The 20888-nt window shown below is 34.0% G+C and overlaps 1 protein-coding gene across 3 annotated transcripts in view; it reads left to right on the top strand.

Annotated features, from left to right (window-relative positions):
* Nucleotides 1–20888, top strand: part of LRRC63 (leucine rich repeat containing 63) — a 63907-nt gene that overhangs the window by 8179 nt on the left and 34840 nt on the right. For all 3 annotated transcript variants that reach the window (XM_039839466.1, XM_039839464.1, XM_039839465.1), the window contains exons 3-5: nucleotides 2670–3356; nucleotides 3820–3888; nucleotides 11144–11304. In XM_039839466.1, the coding sequence (XP_039695400.1) occupies nucleotides 2670–3356; nucleotides 3820–3888; nucleotides 11144–11304 (917 nt within the window). The remainder of the gene's footprint in view (nucleotides 1–2669; nucleotides 3357–3819; nucleotides 3889–11143; nucleotides 11305–20888) is intronic.

Here is a 20888-nt window from a genome sequence, read left to right as displayed (position 1 = left end):
ATGTTCAACAACATATGTCATTAGGGAATTGCAAACTAAAACAAGATACCTTTGTAAACCTATTAGAAGAGCTAAAATACAAAACATTGACAACACCAAATACTGGAGAAGAGCAAGAGAAACTCATTCATTGCTGGTAAGAATGCAAAGTGGTACAACCACATTTGAAGATGGTTTGGTAGTTTTGTACAAAGCTAAACATACAATTGTTACCCTATAATCCAGCAATTGAAATAGGTATTTACCCAATTGAGATGAAAACTTAAGTCTACGCAAAACTTGCACATGCATATTTATATCAACTATATTGATATAAATTATATTCATAATTATATGATTATATTCACAATTATATTCACAGTTATATTCATAATTGCTCCAAATTGGAAGCAATTCAATAGGTGAGTGGATAAACTGTGGTACATCCACACAGTGTAATTTTATTTAGTGATAAGAAGAAATGAGCTATCATGCCATATAAAGATATGGAGGAACTTTGTGTATTGCTAAGCGAAAGAAGCCAGATGAAAAGGCTATAATACTGTAGGATTCCAACTATATGGAATTCTAGAAAGGCAAAACTATAGAGGTGGTAAAAAAAAATATATCAATGGTTATCAGAGGTTTAGGGAGAGGGGAAGAGATGAATAGATAAAACATGGGATTTTGAAGGTAGTGAAATTGTTTTGTATTATATTGTAATGGTGGATACATTATGCATTTGTCAAAATCTATAGAACTGTACAACACAAAGACTGAACCTTTAGTAAGCTATGAACTTTAAGCATGTATCAACATTGTTTCATTAAATGTGCCACGCTAATGCCAGGTGTTAATAATTGATGAATCTGTGTACAATAAAGTGGAATATATTGTAACTGTACTATCTTGCTCAGCTTTTTTTATATATCTAAAACTGTTGTAAAAGTAAAGTCTGCTAATTTAATAAAATGTTACAGAATAAATAAAGTGAAACAACAAACATGAGAGGACAAGAAGTCAGACTAACAAGTGTAAACTACTTCAGTTTGCCATTGAAGAGAAGGATAAATGTGGTGGGATGGTGGTGGTTGGAAGGAGTTTTGGAGTCTATCAGAGTTTTTGCTGAGTATCATGTTTTGTTTTAACATGGGAGATAGAAAAAATAAAGTTGAAGATAGTGGTGTAATCATTTTATTGAATGAGCTCACTTTGATTAGTTTTATATAAGCAGGAAGCAAACATTCCACTACTACTACTGCCTTTCAAAGTCACATAGCACACATCCCTCTTCCAAAACTTTTCTAGTCACTTTCATCTATTACCTTTTCTCATTTTCAGATAATAAGCAACTAGTCCAATGTAAATCAATACTTTCATCTAGTATGCAATCAAGCCTTGTTCTCCTAGCTCAGACTAGGTATGCTAATTTTTAGACAAGACACGGGAAACAGAGTCACCTTGTTCTTTTACTTCTTTCCCCCAAGTCACATTGTAGTTTCTGGCTCCTCCATAGGTGAGGCTAGGAGTGGCAAAGAATAAGTGGAGATAAGAGTTAAGATGAGAATCAGGTATCAATCTCTGTACCCTCCTAAAATGCCTAGAAATACAGGTCAAGAAGTTTAAAGGATTCTCTTGCCTTAGTCCAGTTGGAACACAGCACTGGGTGAACCAATACATTTTTCCTACTCTGTAGGTATCAGTAGGGGAGTGGTGAGAAGTTATTTTCTCCTTGTGACATACACTTCTGTTCTCTATACATGGTTTTCTGAGAATCCCCTTGGATTAAGGTGTAGGGAGAAAATTATTCTCTTCCACCCACTATAGGGAAGAAAAGATCAAGGAAACACATAGCACTTCAATAGTGCTATTCAGAAGAAATCCTCTCTCTAAACCAAGATCTAGCTATATTTTATGTAGAGAAAACAGGTGAGTGAGAATGTACTTGTTTTGGCCACATCTTTGCAAATCTTGCCTTAATGAATCTGTTATCTCCTCATTAGAATATAGAGGTCCTCATCATTTATTGTACTCAATTGAGACAATAGAAAATAAATGCCATTTAATATTTTGTCACATAGGAAAGAGAAAGTACATTTGATGTAGTGAGGTCCCTAAGAATGCAGGCACAGTGCATTTTCTGGACCTAAGAGAGAAAAGAATACTTATTGTTGTAACCTAAATGAACTGTGATACCTTGTAGCTAGTATAAGAATGTTATATTCGAAAGACACATTTGTCTGACATCTGACATTGAAAAGAAAAGAAATGTCATCTTTCCTTAAAGAGATTTCAAATAAGGAAGAGATGATAAATAGAAAACATTAATCATAATTATTTTTACCCATCTATATTGCCAGAGTTTTAGTGGCAACTGTTCAAAAATCTCCTTTTATAATCCACTTTTCACTTTGTCAATTCTGTTTTTTTTCAAGAGTAAGCCCCCTACCCTTTCTAAATCTAATATAGGTTAGCCTCTTCTCCAATTGTTCATTTAAACTTTATCCCAGTCAACTAAACAAAAGTCCTGATATCTGAGTGCATATATACAGAAACATTTTTAGAAGGTGAGAGAGGGGTGAGTGAATAAAGAAAAGCTGTGAATGCTAAGACGTTATAGTTTTGTCCCTGACACCTCGATGAGTATAATCTAATTGTGCTTTTCTTCTTTTTTTCTTTTTCTGGTTTAGTCAAGACCGGTGTAACTGATCCATCACATGTAAAGTTTACTCAAGATGAAACCACTTTAATTAAAAGAGAGAAAACTAATTTTCCTGACATTTCAAAAAATCAATCACAAACCCCTGTCAATATCCAAAATCTCTCTCTTGATCATCATGTACAAGAAAGAATGACTACTATTTCAACACTCCCAAAATCTTCTAAGAAAGTCTGTTGGAACATTCCAGAGACTGCTACTGGTTCCATATTTTTTCCAAGTTGTCATTCAGCTTCTAGTCGAGTTTTTGGGAAAGAAACAAGCCAAATGAAAACTTCAAGAAAATCAAAAGAGCCATCGAAAATGAAAAAGATTTATGTTGATAACATGCTAAAAGACATTCTGATTCTCTCCTCACAGTTCTCCAAACCTTCAAGTGCTGCTTCTTTAGTTATTACTCCCAAACTCAAGAAAGTTTGCTCTGAGCATCTACTTTTACCAAAGGCTAGGACCTATACTTTTAAGCACAGTCTTATAGATTTAAGTGCAAGAATGCCAAGCCCTTTCCCAAGAATTATGCCTGTTCGAGCAGAAAGATGGCAGTCTGACCATTTACAACAAAATACTACAGGGCTACTAAGTATTAGTAATTTTACTGATACTGTTCTCTTACCATTACCAATTTTACCAAGAAAACCTCAAAGACAGTCACTGATAGGTAAATCCATTCTGAGCCTGGTAATAATGGGGTTAAGTAGAGCAAAGGGAAGAGAAAGCATGTAAGCAAATGCTGCTCTCCCCCTTGGGTTTGCAGAGTGGGATGATGAGATCACTCTCGGCCTATACATATAATATGTGAGCCAGAATACAGTAACAGAAGTCCTGACCTTGCAGGTCTGCCAAGGCCAAACTGGGTATTCCGCCCAGGTGGTGATGGCGGAAATCAGATAAAGGAGTTCAAAGAATGAGAAAAACTAGTATAAAGGAGTAGTGTGAATGAAGGTAATCTAGATGAACTCCAGAAGCAGAATGCCAATGCCAATGGGTGACTTTATGGCAAATTGCCATGGATTATTCCAATTCATTAAAAGATGAACAATTACAATGAAATCATAACAACCTCAACATGAATTTTCACAAGTATCCAAAGGTCCTTTTTTTCTTTTCTTTTTTTTCTCTAGAAATTTGTATAACAGAAAATGAAAATGTAGAAAGTGTTCCAAGACAAAGTAAGCCAACCCTATATGAAGGTAAAAGCTAAGTTTATATTCTTTTAAAAACTGTATAAGATTATCTCTCTATAGAAGTATTCATTGTGTGTCTGTCTGTGTGTGTATATGATTCACACATGTCTCATTTTTAGTTCCTTAAGCCATTTACCCAGTAACTATTTTTAAAGTATTGACTATAAACTAAAGTTTGTACTGATGTTGAGAACATAAAAGCTGGGATATTTTTAATCTGGGTGGGGCAGATAGACATGCAATAATGAGTTAACTATTTGCCATGTGTCAGGCACTGTTTTAGGTGCTTTGACCTTAGTTACCTAGCAGAAACAAATGAAAAATCATTTTTTAAAAAGATCATATCATTCTAGACCTCACATTATCTCTATAAACAATTTCAAAAATACAGCATGTAGTAAACAATTCACAATTACCAGGTACACAAAGAGAAAGATGAAATAAAGGAAAACTAACAAGAATATACCCACAGGAGTTCTAAGTATTAGAATTATCGGATATATTTTAAAATAACCCAATGACTTCTGGTTCTGTCCAAGATTGAAGAGCTTGTATTGGACAAGCCCTTTCACCAAAATCACATATTAAAACTGCCCCAAATATATAACATATCTTTTGAAGCTATTGGAGAGTAACCATTACAGACATGACCTGAGTGGCTATAATTCTTGAAATAAGGGAAGTTCATGAGTTAGCTTTGCATTTACCTTTGCTTTTGCCAGGGGGCATTTGTGGTTTTGGAGAATAAAGTACAAATAGAAAGTGATAGTATTACTGAATTTAGATAAAAGTCAGACTTCAGGACTGTCAGTATAACTGGGACTTGAGGGTCAAAATCTCAAAGAAGAGAGAAATGAATCCCAAATTTCTGCATACGAACTCCTTTAAGGGCGTTGGCTGATTTTGAAGCTGTGTATGTGCAGGACAGTACTCTAAGAAACACAACAGAAAACATCAGCAGAAATACTAAGGAACTGAGCATAGATTTTGACAGTTGCACAGGAGAGTTATTGAAGTTCAAGCTCTGCCAAAATGAAGGGGCCTTGATAAACACCCTAGACTCAGAGAACCCATGCCTTAGGAATAAGAATGATGTTCTAGGAGAAAGGACAAAAGTGAAATAGATTATCCCTAACAAAGCTTAAAAATAATCTTTCATAAGCCAAAGTGATACTTTCTGCCTAATCAAAGAAAATCTGATACTTGTTAGAATGGATGCATTATCCAGTCTCTTTAAATTTTCATCCATAATGGCAGCATTAAAATAAAAAAATCACAAGGCATCTTAAAAACAATGAAACATCTGAAAAAAACCAGAGAAAAAAATAGAAACAGACTCATAGATTGAGATATTTGGAGTTTTCAAATAAGAATTTAAAAATAACTATGATTACTATATTCAAGGAAAAAAAGTTGAAGAATTTTACCAGAGAACTGGAATTTTTGTTTTTAAATATAAAATTTAAATAAAATTCTAGAACAGAAAAATAACATAACAAGTTAATGATTCAACAGATGTTTTTAATATGAGATTATATACAGAATGCTCCAACCATAGAACTCCACCCCCTCCCAGTTTTACGGAAATATGATATATAACACTACAAATTTAAAGTGTACAACATAGTTATTTGATAGATGTATATATTGTGAAATATTACCACAATTAGTTTAGTTAACATCCATCACATCACATAGTTATATTTTTTTCTTGTGACAAAAACTTCTAGGATATACTTCTTAGCAACTTTCAAATATACAATAAAGTATTATTAACTATAGCAGTCATAGGAATTTCTGAGCTCACTATTCTAGTAGTTCTGTATCACTATCTGTGACATAAATTAACTGCTGAGTCTCTTCCATGTCATAAGCCTTATTAAGTCATGCTGCCATTTCTGATTTATTAAGTTTATTGTACTTTGGAGGTTCACCTTTTGAAAGATTTTAGGTGAATTTAAATGTCCTCACCTTCAGAGATCAGGGAATTTCTACCTCCCCACCTCCATCTCCTTCCTTTCCACTCGAAGCCAAATGCTTGAGCTTAGACTGAGAGGGTGGGTGGTCTGCGAGCAGGCCACAGATTTATGTCTTAACTTTTCTTTTTGCTCCATTTTCTCTCTTAAAACAAGGAATCTCCATATCATATCATACATCCTTCTTTATTCTGTGGTTAAGTTTCACATATATTGATCTGAAATGAGCACACAAGGCCCATTTTAGAAATTAAAAACTGAACATTGTTTTCTTTGTTCTAGAATGCACTATTAGCTCTCATTGAAGCAATGCCATAAAAAATTACTGAGATTGTAAAATGTGTTGCTGCAAGTAATGCAGCAATAATGGCTAGAAATGTGAAAAATATTTCATCAAATTTCAAAATACTTTCCTGCCAGACTTGGATGTATACCTAGATAGGCATTTTTATATGTTTTAGATGATTTTTACTTTTCTTTTTTTATTATTAAAGTTATTGGAATGACATTGCTTAATAAGATTATATAAGTTTCAAGTGCACAATACTATAATATGTCATCTGTATATTGCATTGTGTACTCATCATCCAAAGTTTAGTCTCATTCCATCCTCGTATATTTGATCCCCTTTACCTTTTCAACCTCCATCCATCCTTCTTTCCCTTCTGGTAACCACAATACTGTTGTCATAGTCAATGAGGTATGTCTTTTGTTTGTTGTTTTGTTTGCTCATTTGTCGCTTTCTGTTTTATATCCCACATATAAATGGCATCATATGATTCTTATCTTTTTCCATCTGACTTATTTCACTAGCATGATACTCTCAAGATCCATCCATGTTGTTGCAAATGGCAGTATTTCATCTTTCTATATGGCTGAGGAGTATTCCATTGTATATATGTGCCACATTTTCTTTACTTAATCATCTATCGAAGGACATTGAGGTTGTGTCCATGTTTTGGCCACTGTGAATAATGCTGCAATGAACATTGGAGTACATATGTTTTTATGAACAAATGTTTTCAAAATTTTCAGTTAGATACCCAAAAGAGAGTACTTGTTTTCACTTATGGCTGTACCAATTTACATTCTCACCATAAGTGTCTGAGGGTTTCTTTTTCTCTACATCCTCTACCACTTGTTATTTCTCGTCTTGTTGATAATAGTCATTCTAACAGTTGTGAGATGGTATGTCATTGTGGTTTTGACTTGCATTTCCCTTATAGCCAGTGCAGTTAAGCATATATATATCTGTTGTTATATATCTGTTATATATAACAGAAGTTATATATCTGTTGGCAATTTGTATGTATTCTTGGGAAAAGTGTCTGTTTAGGTCCTCTGCCCATTTTTTGATTGGGTTGTTGTTTTTTCTGTTTTTGAGTGAATAAATTCTTTATATAATTTGGATATTAGCCACTTATTGGAGATATTGTTTACAAACATCTTCTCCCATTCAGTTGGTTGCCTTTTTGTTCTGTTGATGGTTTCTTTTGCTGTGCAGGAATTTTTTCATTTGACATAATCCCATTCATTTATTTTTGCTTTTATTCCCTTTGGCTTTTGGGTCAAAGTCATAAAATCCTCTTGGAGACCAAGGTCCATAAGTTTAGTACCAATGTTTTCTTCTATGTATATAATTGTTTCAGGTCTTGTATTGAGATCTTTGATTCATTTTGAGTTAATTTTTTTTGTGTATGGGGTCAAATAGCAGTCTAGTTTTATTCTTTTGCATGTATCTTTCTTACATTTCTTACATTTTAATTATAATGTATCTTGGCATGGGCCTTTCTGTGTTCATCTTGTTTGGGACTCTCTGCACCTCCTGGACTTGTATGTCTATTTCCTTTGCCAGCTTTGAGAAGTGTTCCATCATTATTTCTTCAAATAGATTTTTAATTCTTTGCTCTCTCTCTTCTCCTTCTGGTATCCCTAAGATGTCAATGTTGTTATGCTTGATTTTGTCCCAGAGGTCCTTTATCCAGGGATCCTCAACCCCCGGGCCATGGACCAGTACAAACCAGGCTACATAGCAGGAGGTGAGCAGTGGGTGAGCGAGCAAAGCTTCATCTGTATTTGCAGCCACTCCTCAGCACTAGCATCACTGCCTCAGCTCCACCTCAGATCATCAGGGATTAGATTCTCACACCAGTGTTGTGAGCACCAGTCCCTTGTGCCAAAAACAATGGGAACAAGGGACTGGTATCTTCTAAATTGCTGAATCAATCTGCTGCTTTATCTAATGTAATGTTGATTCCTCCTAAGGTATTCTTCATTTTAATGATTGTATTCTTATTTCTGACTGGTTCTTTTTTATATTTTCTGTCTCCACTTTTATGTTTTCATTCTCTTTTTTAAAGTTCTCACTGAATTCATCTACTCTTCCCCTAAGTTAATTGAGCATCCTTATAACTAGTGTTTTGAATTCTGCATCTGGTAGATTGCTTGTCTCCATTTTGTTTAGTTCTTTTTTTTGGAGTTTTATTCTTTTCTTTCATTTGAGACATGTTTCTTTGTCTTTTTGTTTTGGCTGCCTACTTGTACTTGTTTCTATATATTAGTAATGCTGCTATGTCTCCCAGTAGAGTGGCTTTATGTAGTAGGTGCGCTGTGGTTCCCAGTGGCACAATCTCCCTGGTCACCTGAGCCAAGTACTCCAAGTATGTTCCTTATGTGGGTTATATGTGCCCGCACCCTGTTGTAATTGAGGCTTGGTTACTGTTTGCGCATCAGTGAGAGGGACTGAACCTCAGGATGATTGGTTGTGATGACTGGCTGTGACCAGCAGAGGAGCTGATGTTCTGGGGCAGACTCTACAGGGCAGGATTTGCTTTAGCAAGACGCCAGTACCTGCCCTGTCTACCCTTTGGTGTGTTGTCCTCAGATATGACCCTGGGTGATACTCCATCTCAGACTGAAGCCAGCCACCAGGTGTGCATGCTGGAGTCTCCTGGGAGAGGCCCTGCCACAGGCCAAGTTCAGCTGTAGCCATTTTCCTGCTATGGACACCTGGCATGAGACACCAAGCAATTGGCAGATGGCCACCACCCATGCTGGGCTTGGAAGTGCCTCGAGAGTCTAAGCAGAAACTGAGGCCAGCTGCCGCTACTGCAAGGCTTGAGTCTGCTCAGCAAGAGGTACAGGTCTCGCCGAGGCCAGATGTGTCTCAGTTGCAGCATATGCCAAGACAGGCTGGAAAAGCCACTGAAAGTGGCTTGGTTGGGCCCAGAGGTTGATGGGGTAAAGTGTCAGGGATTCATCTGGGCTGGGCAGTGTTAGCTACTTTGATGGAGACTCAGATGTGGCACCCACCTGGGTCTGCAAGCTGTGTGGGGAGGGCTCAGCCCTTAACCAGCATTTCTATTTGGGAGAAAGCTTCCCCTCTAGTTCTTGCCCTGACATCAGATGATTCAGTTCCACCCTGTATGTCCCTGGCACCTTTTGAGCTGCTGCCCTGGAGCTGGAGCTCAGAGCAAGTGAATCCATCAGTGAGTAACTCCATGCGTGGGACCCCTTAAGAGAAAAGTCTGTGACTCCCTCAGCTCTCTGTCTCATTCTGCCACGATCTCCACTGGTTTTCACAGCCAGATATTGTGAGAACTTCTCTTCCCAGCACTGGATCCCTGGACTTGGGAACCCTGTGTAAGGTTGGGACCCCTCACTCTCCTGTGGGGATCTCCAAGCCGAGATATTTCTCCCAGTTCTAAACCACCAAATGCGGGTATGAGACCAGCCTGTTTTGCATCTCTGCCCCTCCTACCAGTCTCGAGATTGCCTCTTTTCTGTGTCCCTAGTTGTAGGAGTTCCATTCAGCTAGACTTCCATTGACTTCCAATGATGGCTATTTAGTAGTGATTTTGATTTATTGTGAAAAGAAGCAAGCACAGCATTTACCTATTTCTCCGTCTTTCCATTTTTCTTATATTGTTTCTAATGGAGTCAGATCGTTCTTGTAGAGTTCTTTCATTTTTTTCCTCTCAATCGTCTCTCTTCTTCTACCTGAGTCATTTCTAGATTTCTCCGTTCTATGTCACTAACTCTTTCCTCCATATGATCTTTTCTATTTCCTAAGCTTGATAATTCATTCTTCATCTTTTTTATTGAGTTCTTCAGCTCCAAAATTTCTGTTTGGTTCTTTTGTATAGTTTCAGTCTCTTTGGTGAAGCACTCCTTTTGTTCATCGACTTTATTTCTTAGTTTATTGAATTGCCTTTCTGAGTTTTTTTGTATCCCATTGAGTTTTTTCAGAACTGCAATCTTGAATTCTGTCATTTAAATCACATATTTCCATGTCTTTAAGTATATTTTGTGGAAATTTTTAATTTTTTTTTTCTGAATTCACTTGTTATATTGTGTGTTCATTGTGCTTGATGGATCATTTCTCTGCCTGAGCATTTGTGGGAATTTAAAGAATTTTGTACTTCACTATTTAACAGATAAGTAGAGATCTTTTCTTTGTTTTCCAGTAGGTGGCATTGAAGCGCAATTTTTATTTTCTATTACCTGCACTGCTTGGGCTCTAGGGATCTGTGACAGGTGGTGTCACTTTGGCTGTGGAAATGCTTTGTATTCCCTAGGAGGTGGGTGTCCGCTTTACAACCCAGTCACCTCAGTGTCTCAGACATTACTCCTGTGTATTGGAAAGGACAAGCTATGGGTCTCCTGTGTGTTCTTGGTGCCAGGACAGGCTAGCTTTCATTGAAGGTAAAATCCACAAGGGACACAATAAAGTAAATTTAGATTGTTTCTGTTTGGCTAACCCTTGAGTCATTTGGTTTTTGTTTTTTTCTTGTGTGGGGTCTTCAGACTGAAGGAAAAGCTGAATTACACTGGGCCTTTGAATTATGCATCAAGGTACTATTAGAGGAAAAATGCAAGGTTGCTTCTTGGGAGGTGATTCCTATCTGAGTTATGCTTACACGATGTTCTCTATTAGTTTTGTGAAGCAAGAAACGTTTATGTAATTCACAGTAAAAATGTTTTAAAAATGTTTTTTACAAATAAGATAAAAAGAAAAGACTAAGATTGACAGAATCTAAATTATTCAGGTAGAAATATATGATTATATGGTTTTCTTTTAGAAAGACAATTGTGCTATCTAATATTAGAAGCAATAACAACTCCCACTTTGATACACAGAACCAACTGACTGGGTAGGTAAAGGTTATGAAGAGGATGTGTACCAGTAACTTATTTATAATATCCTGTTACCTTAACATAAGTACATTTTAAATTTCACTCTAAGTGATAACACATTTGTCTCATGTATTGTTTTGTTTACTTAGGTCTCATTAAATCTAGAAAAAGAGATGAATCAGAGGCAAGCGCCATGCATGGTGAAGGTTTTAAGACTGTTGCAGCAACACGATATGAAACAATAACAGCCATGACCAACCTGGCTGTAGTAAACTGTCAAATATATGGAAGAAATGCACTAAATCTTAAGGTACACTAGATATTTTTAATGGCAATTTCCTGTTGTATTATTCATTATTTTTGTTATAGATTTCCTAACTTAGATTAGTTTCTATAGTATTAAAAGGATATTTCCTGTTGCAATCAAGATTTCCCAAGAACTCATTCAAACTGCATTTCTAACCTTCTCTGTCCTAGTTTGCCTTCATTTCAGTTTTTAAAAACAGCTCATGTTCAAAGTAATTATAGTGCCTTTTCCATTACCTAGTGTGATAAGAAATGTGAGATTCAGAGTTATTATATTTTTAAGTTATCAACAATCTTTGGCCTATGTGCCAAATCTCATACTAGGCTAGCTTTTCACTGACCACAAGCCCAGTATGATGAATAACAATAATAATGGTTACCACTTACTAAACACCCACTGTGTGCAAAGCAAATATTGCTCTTAAAATTTATAATTTAGCAAAGTAGGTATTACAATCTTCACTTTACAGATGAGAGCACTGAAACTCAATGAAAGTAACTTTCACGTGATCACACAGCAAGCAAGTGGCAGAGCCTGGCTTTGAACTTAGAACATTTTGGCTTCAAATCCGCTTTTATAGTAAATTTTATTTTGAAATAAATTCAAACTCATAAAAAATTGCAAAAATAGGAAAAGTTGCCAAAAGATTTTCTTTGAGAAATTAAATCATTAAAAAATGCCTGTATATACTAGGGAATTTAGAAAGCTATGTGAATATCCAGGGCAGGGTGCAATCTCAAAAAATACCTGAGAAAACCCTAAGCTTTCACTTCTGCTGATCTGTAGGTGCAGTACAAGTGGAAAATAAAGATTAAGTCAGAGTTAAAAGGCTTAGCTAAGCATTGAAGGTGTGCTCTTGCGTAAAGCCAATCTGAAAAACACTGAGAGAAGTCTTGTTTCCTCCACACTCCTTTCCTCTTCCCTTCTGCCCTCCCTCTGTCTTTTCTTGTATTCAAGAAAATCTGTGTCAAAACACCAGCTGAACGAACACAAGCTGAAGGAACAGAAATTTCAAAGACAGCACATAAAAAACAATATAGACTTAACAAAAATAGTTTAGAAAAGTCACTGAACTCTTAACAAATTATGGACTTGGGTTAATAATGATGTACTAATGTTGGTTCACTGATCATAACAAGTACACTGGTATGTGAGATGTTGATGTTGGGGGAGGCTATGGGTGTGTGTGGAGAAGGGGCATGTGGAGAAGAAAGATCTCAAATCAGTAACTAACTTTATACCTTAAGGAACTTAAATGAAAGAGCAAACTAAACCCAAAACTAGCAGAAGAAAACTAGAGGATAGAAAAGCAGTAGAGAGAATATACAAAACCAAAAGTTAGTTCTTTGAAAAGATCAATAAAATTGGCAAATGTTTAGCTAGACTATGGAAGAAAAGAAGATGCAAGAACCGAAATCTGAAGTGAAAATGGAAATATTACTGCTGGCATTATAGAAATGATAGAGATTATAAGAAAATAATATGAACAATTGTATGCTAACAAATTAAGTATCCTAGATGAAATGGATTTTTTTCTAGAAAAAGACAAATTACCAAAACTGACTCAGCAGCAAATTGAAATCTGAGCAGACCTAAAATAGATTGAATAAATAATTGAAAACCTCCCAACAAAGAAAAGTTCAGGACTACATGGCTTCGTGGGTGAATTCCACTAAACATTTAAAGAAAAATTAACACCTGTACTTCTCAAACTCTTACAGAAAAGTAAAAGAGGGGACACCTCTAATAGTATTCTGGACCCAATTCCACTCTGTGTGTATGGGTGGAGGGCTCCCGCACCACCAAGAAATTCTTGAACAACATTTGAATGCCCTACAATACAACTCAATTCTGACACTATCTATCTAGAGATAACATCAGTTTCCATAGGTAAAGGGCTCAGTCCCACAAGACCGCCCTCCACTTCAGACTCTAATCACAAGCCCAGGTTGTTAGCAACAACCTGGCTATAAATCTGGGGTTCCCACAACCTCCTCCTTGGGTTTAATTAACTTGCTAGAATGTAGTAGAGAACTCAGGGTATCCATTTACTTACTAGATTTCTGATTTATTATGAAAGATTATTAAAGGATACAAATCAATAGCCAGCAAAGTATGGAAAAAGAATGCAGAGTTTCCATGCCTTCTCCAGGTACCACTCTCCCACAATCTCCATATGTTCACCAACCCAGAAGTTTCCAAACCCTGTTGTTTTGGTTTTTAGGGAGGATTCATTACATATACATTATTTATTTAAAAATTGGCCATTGGTGATTGAACTAAGTCTCCAACCCCTCTTCCCTTCTGGGAAGTAGGTGGATGGGAACTAAAAGTTCTAACCCTCTAATCACATGGTTGGTTCTCCTGGCCACTAGTCCCCATCCTTAGTTACTGTCCATAAATCACTTGATTAACATAAACCCAGTTGTGGTAGAAAGGGGCTTATTATGAATAACAAGACACCCATTTCACCTTTATGGCTCTGAAGCAATTTCAGACAAGAGACCAATTATTATGACAAAAGGTGTGCCCATTGTTATTATTCAGGAAATTCCAAGGGTTTAGGGAGCTATGAACCAAGAACTTTAAGTAAAGATCAAATATACATAAGAACAACCAAATATTTATTTGTTATAAATCAAAATATCACAACCTCTAACATATGCTATGCTGTCAGTTTAACCTCGATACCAAAGAAAGACAAAGACACCACATAGACCAATACATCTAGTGAATATACATGAAAAATCCTCAGCAAAATACTAGCAAACTGAATCCCCCCAAATATTAAAAGAATCATACTTGATGACCAAGTGATATTTATTTTTTAAATGAGAAGGTAGTTTGACATAAGAAAAACAATGTAACAAGTACCTTAATAAATGAAGGGGAAAACACATGGTCATCTTAGTTAATGCACAAAAGGCTTTTGACAAAATCCAAATTTTTCATGATAAAAAAAGAAACCACTCATAAAAATAGCAATAGGAAAATCCACAGTTCAATGATGAAAGACTAAAAGCTTTCCACCTAAAATTAGGAACAAAACAAAAAAGAATGCTTTCACCACTGCTATACAAGATTGAACTGGAAGTTATAGTAAGAGCGTTTAGACAAAACAAAAAACAAACAAACAAAAACAGGCATCCAAATTGGAGAGAAAGAAAGAAAACTATATCTATATGCAGATGTCATATACCAAATGTAGAAAACCTCAATGAATCTACAAGAAAGCTACCATAGCTAACAAACTCAACAAAGTTTCAGAGTATAAGATTAACAAAAAGCAGTTGTGTTCCTATATACCAACAATGAACAGTCTGAAAGGAAATTAAAAAAATAATTCCATTTACAATAACATCCAGCAGAAAAAATGGACAAAATATATAAACAGATAAATCACTGAAACAGAGATAACAAATGACATTTATAAATACAAAAAGATACTTAACCTCGATGCAATTTAAAACTACACAGAGATACAATTTCTCTCAACAAATTGGAAAAGGTTTGACAGCATATCTTATTGGTGAAGTTGTAATATTGTTGGGAAGAATACAGAATAGTGCATTCCTATAGAGAGAATGTAGGACAGTTATCAAATTTACATATGCATTCACCTTTTCACCTAGCCAACACTCATTATACTGGCAAAGTATAAAATGATATACGAATAGTTCATTTATTGCATCATTATTTGTAATAGCAAAAGATTGAAATCAACCCAAATGGTCATAAGTAGGGAACTGGTTGAGAGAACTATGGTATTTCTATACAAAGGAGAGAGCTATAAGAGGGAAAAATATAAAAGGAGTGAGAAAGGGCTCTATATACTTCTCTGAAGCATTCTTCATAATATATTGTTAAGTTAAAATAACAATGTATGACACAATGTTTATGGTAGGCAACACTTTATTTTTAAAAATCGGGAGGGAATAACTTTAACCAAAAATGGCAAAAGAAAAGAAAAATACTAAAAATATGCATATATGGATGGGGAAGAAATTGTGTGAATAGAACAGAGATGAAAATGAAATTCCTTTGAATAATCTTCATTTTATAATTTTGACTTTAGAACTACCATATACAACAGTGTAAAATTTTTTAATAATTAAAAATAAAATTAAAGCAAAAAGCAAACAAATCATTACCTAAATATTTTAAAATTTTTATACTGATGCTGTGTGTTCTAAATGAAATAAATAAGCCTACCTATAGTGAAGGTTGAAAAATTACCACATAAATAACAATTATGTCAAGTGACTATAAAACAACATTTTGACCATACTTTCTTAGTGAGGACATAGTCCAAGGACAAAAGTTCAAATGTGAGTGTAAACTATTTCTAGTGAAACTACTATTATTTTGAGACTATTATATTTGCCACACAACGAAGGAAAAAAATCAGTGAATAAAAAATAGGTAATTAAAATTATCCAGACTATAACATGAATAGAAGAAAGACAAAAACACAAAAAGCAGAACATCTAAGAACAGTAGAACAATATCAAATCTATGTGATTGGTATACCATACATATAATTACATACCATACTTATAAGTGTAATCATAGAAGAAGAGAAAATTGTGGTAGAACAAACACTTGAGGCAACAATGACTATACATTTTCTAATACTGATCAAATATAATAACCCACAGATCAGAGAACCTTAGTGAATGCTGAACAAGATAAATACAAAGCAGATGGCCACTAGGCAGCCATACTTGAAGTACAGAAAACTGAAGGTAAAGAAAACATTTCTAAAGGTGACTAGAATAGAAAGATATGTACCAGAGGGTAATGATACAAATAATGACAGACTTCTTATTAGAAACAAGGAAAGCCAGGAAACAATGGAATAACAGTGTTAAGTACTTAAAAAAAAAAGTGCCTCAACCCAGAATTCTACAGCCAGAAAAAATATTCTTCAAAGATGAATGTGTAAAAGACATTTTCAGACAAAGAAAAGCTGAGAGGTTTTATCTGCAGCAAATTTCTACTAAAATGTTAAAAAACAAACAAAACAAAACAAAACAAAAAACTAAAGGGAAATGATATTAGATAGAAACCTGGTTCCGCAGGAAAGAATAAATGGGACTGTAAATAGTACGTAAATGGTAAATACATCATTAAATAAATATAAAGTACCTAGTAAAACAAACTTTAAATCTCTTTATAAGAGTGCTGATTAACAATATATTGTGGGGGTTATAGCCAATATAAAAATAAAATGTTTGGCAACAGGATTACAAAGGCTTGGGAGGGGCTAAATGTATGTTTCTACTATAAGGTTCTTTATTCGTGAAGCAGTAGAATATTATTTGAAGGTTGTTTGTGAAGGTACATAGAGAGATCTTTAAAAAAACACTTTTAAAAAACAAGCATAATTAAAAAAATAAAAGAAATAAAATGAAATCTTCAAAAATACTTTATGATAAAAAAACAATAAAAGAATAGATAAGGAAATAGAAAACAAACATCAAAATGTTAAACTGAAATCTAAACGTATTAATAATCATATTAAATATAAATAGGCTAAACATTCCAGTAAAAATAGATTGTGAAACTGGATAAAAAAGTATGACCCAATTTTAAGTTATTTACAAGGTGTATACTATAAATGTAAAGACAATGATAGTTAAAAGTAAAATTGTGGTAAAAGATAACGCCAAGCATTATAAAGCTGTTATGACTATATTATCAAAGTATAAGATAACACTAAAGACAAAGAGTATTATGAAATATAAAGAAAGAAATTTCAAAATGTCTAAAGGATCATTTAATTAAGAAGATATGATAATCTAAATGTGGATAAATGTGGTCAGAATGCTTCAAAATTCATAAAGCAAAACTGACAGACCTAAAGTGAGAGATAGACCAATTCACAATTCTTGTGGCGATTAGTGATACAAGAATTGCTGCACAAGTAGTCAAAAACAATTTCAATAAAAATTAAGACCCGAAATAATTGAGTTAACCAACTAGACCCAGTTAATATTTATGGAACCCTACACCAGACAACTGTGGAATATACACTGTTTTTTAGGTGAATGTGGAACAATCTCGAGATAGAATATATGTGAGCCATACAACATGTCTCAGTAAATTTCAAAAGATTGAAATATTGCAGAATTAAAATAGGAGCCCAGAACTGTAAGATTCCTAGAAAAGTACTAAATATTTGGAAATTAAACAACACGCCAATAACAAAAAGATTAAGAGAACACAAAGGAAATTAGAAATATTTCAAACTGAATAAAGACACAGTATATCAGAACTTGTAAGACAGCTAAAGGAGTATTTAACGGGAAATTTATAGACTTAAACAAATATATTAGAAAAGAAGAAATGTCTAAAAAAATCAATAATCTATGATTCCATCTTAAGAAGGCAGGAAAAAAAGCAAATTAAACTCAAAGTAAAAGGGAAATGAAAATAAGAATAAAAATCAAAGAACTAGAAAATGTAAAACATAGAGAAAAATCAATGAAATAAAAACTTGGCACTTTGAAAAGATTAACTAAATCACTAAATCCAGAATATGATTGATTAATGAAAAAAGAAAGAAAACTCTAAATACTAAATTCTATTTTAAAAAGGGAAGTTACTGTATTTCCTACAGACATTAAAATAGAAAATAATGAAATATTAAGGACATTTTCCTAATAAATGCAACAACTTTGATTAAATGGAAACATTCCTTGAAAAACACAACTTGCTGAAACAGGGACAAGAAGAAATAAAATATCACTCTTGCACCTGTAAAAAAACAAAACAAAAAAACAAAACTAATTGAAATTTTCATTAAGAGCTTTTGCACAGAGAAAGCTCCAAAAACATCATACTTCACCGGTAACTCAAACATGTAAGGAAGAAAAACCATTTGACATCAATCCTTAGGAAAGTAAAGCTGGAGGAACACCTGCTAACTCATTTATGATGCATGTACAACTCTCATAACAAAGCCTGACATGTATAAGAAAGGAAAATTATAGACCAATTTTGAAATTATTTTTCATAAATCTAAATGCAAAGATTCTTAACAAAATATTAGCAAATCAAATCCAACAATATCAAAAATTAAAAATAAAGAGTAATGTATCATGACCAAGTGAAGCTTTCTCAAGAAATTCAAAGTTGTTTTAATATTGGAAAATCAATGTTTATTCTCAACAATATCACGCAATAGATACAAAAACTTGACAAAATTCAAAACCCATTTAAGGTTTTTTAAAAAATATCTAAGTAAGCTAGGATTAAAATAAAACTTTTATAATCAAATAAAGGATGTCTATAAAAAATCTGCAACCAGCATCATATGTAATTTATAAAAATTGAATACTTTCTCCCTAAGATTGGGAGCAAGGCAAGAAAAATTTTCCCTTCACTTTTATTCTACATTGTAATGAAAGTTCTAACCAATTAAGGTAAGGAAGAAAAAGGCATGATGATTGGAAAGGAAGAAGTAAAGCTTTCCTCGTTATCAGACAACATGATTGTACATGTGGACAATCTTAAGGAATCTCAAAAAAGAAATCCTAGTAATAAGTAAATTTATCATGGCTGTTGAAAACAAAGTCAATATTTTAAAAATAGGCACAGGAGACAAATTCCCGGGGACCACTTAGAATTCTGCCTTTCAAATAATTTTTTAAAAAGTAAAAGACTTCAACAGATGCCCATATTAATATGGGCATCACTAAGTTACAGCCTTTCTTTTTCTTATTTATATAATTAAGTCCATAAATTCACTTGCAGTCTTGCCTTTAACTGCATCCCCCACGGTTGCTTCATTATCCCTGAATACTTTAGTGCATATTCCCTGTAAGCAAGGTAAGTCTCCTACATATATAACCACAGACCAGACCCTCAAAATCAGGAAGTTAATATCGATTCATTACTGTATCCAGACAAGAGAACTCAATCAAATTTTGCTGATTTACCTAATGTTCTTTATAACAATAGATCCAATCCAGAGTCACATGTTGTATATGGTAGTTTTAGTTTCTTTCAAGCTGGTATGTTTCCAGCTTTCTCTGACTTTCACGATTGAAACTTTTGAAGATTACAGGCCAGTTATTTTGTAAAATGTCCATTACCGAGGGCTTATTTTATATTTTCTCATGATTAGAGATAGGTTATTCACCTTGGCATTAATATCTTAAAAGCTTTTTCTCATTCTATCTTATCACATAGTACATGATTTCTTCAGAATTTCTCCACTATTACTATTTTCTCTTTGTATTTAATAAGTATATTGTGATACTTTAAAACTATGCAAATAATTCTATTTCTCATTAAACTTTCAATTAATTAATTAATTAACATCACTTTTATTTGGTTATACCATTATTTATTTTTATTCTCAAGTTGCCCCAGATTTCATTAGTAAAAGTGCAACCAAATTGATTTCTTTGTCCTATTCACATATCTCCATCATTCTTCCAGATTTATCCTGTACTCGCCCTGCCCCAGTCCTGGAATCTTCTATTCTCTTAGGACCCGTGGTTATTTTTAGTGGGAAAGCCAAGACCTAGACATTAGATGTGCACTGAGATTAAGATATTATAGACTCTTTAAGTGAAAAAAGCTAGGTAATAGATTTGCGCACAAGCACGTACACAAACGTACACACACACACACACACACGCACACACACACACACATACTGAAAACTGAATTTGTATCAATACATCTAATTCTAATCTAACACTACAAGAGTCATTCTAATTTTCCTCCCTGTTAAATATACAACTCCAATAGTAAGAAATTTGGCTCTCATTTTCCATACTTTTTTGTACTTATTCAACCAATATGTAACCAAACTGGCTTTTCTGCTGTCATCCCTTCACCTATGTATACTCCCTCCTTTCCTTGCTTGTTATCTGAGAAACTCTCCTATGATGACACTCTCCTCACATTATTTGGGTTCTGTAACCCTAACTGGAATTTTCTCAAGTGTATATTTCTTCCTTGCCTAACTCAGGTAATGATTGATTATGTTGGGCTGATTTTAAGATTTCCTCTTTGTCTGAATTTAAGCAATTTTACTATGATGTGCCTAAGTGTAGTTTTTAAAATATTTATTTTTCTATGGTTCATAGCACTTTTTGAATGTATGACTTTATATCTCTTATCAGCTCTGGCAGATTTTTTTCAGTATCTCTTCAGATATTGCCCCTACCCCATTATTCATGTCCTCTTCTTATTGAAAACCAAATGCATGTATCTTAGACCTTACCATACTGTCCCATTTATCTCTTACTCTCTTTTCTGTATTTTCCATCCCTTTTACTCTCCCTGCTTTATTCTGGGTATTTTCTTCTTACCTAAATTCTAATTCAATTATTCTCTTTTTAATTTTGTGAAATTTGCTATGTCCTTGATTTTTGTTATTTTATAATATAAATTTCTATTTAAATATTTTTATTGTTTAAATTTTTATTTTATAATATATCTTTATAATTTAATCTCTTGAGCCTATTAATCACAGTTATTTTTAACACATCTCTGATATATCCAATATGTGGATTCTCTCTAGGCATGTGTCTATGATCTATCATTTCTCTTGATTTTTGTCCAATTAT

Source organism: Pteropus medius, unplaced genomic scaffold (genome assembly GCF_902729225.1).
Source record: "Pteropus medius unplaced genomic scaffold, Ma_sr-lr_union100, whole genome shotgun sequence".
Lineage (NCBI taxonomy): Eukaryota > Metazoa > Chordata > Mammalia > Chiroptera > Pteropodidae > Pteropus > Pteropus medius.
The sequence above is the reverse complement of the archived record's forward strand: the minus strand, read 5'-3'. Positions and strand labels throughout refer to the sequence as shown.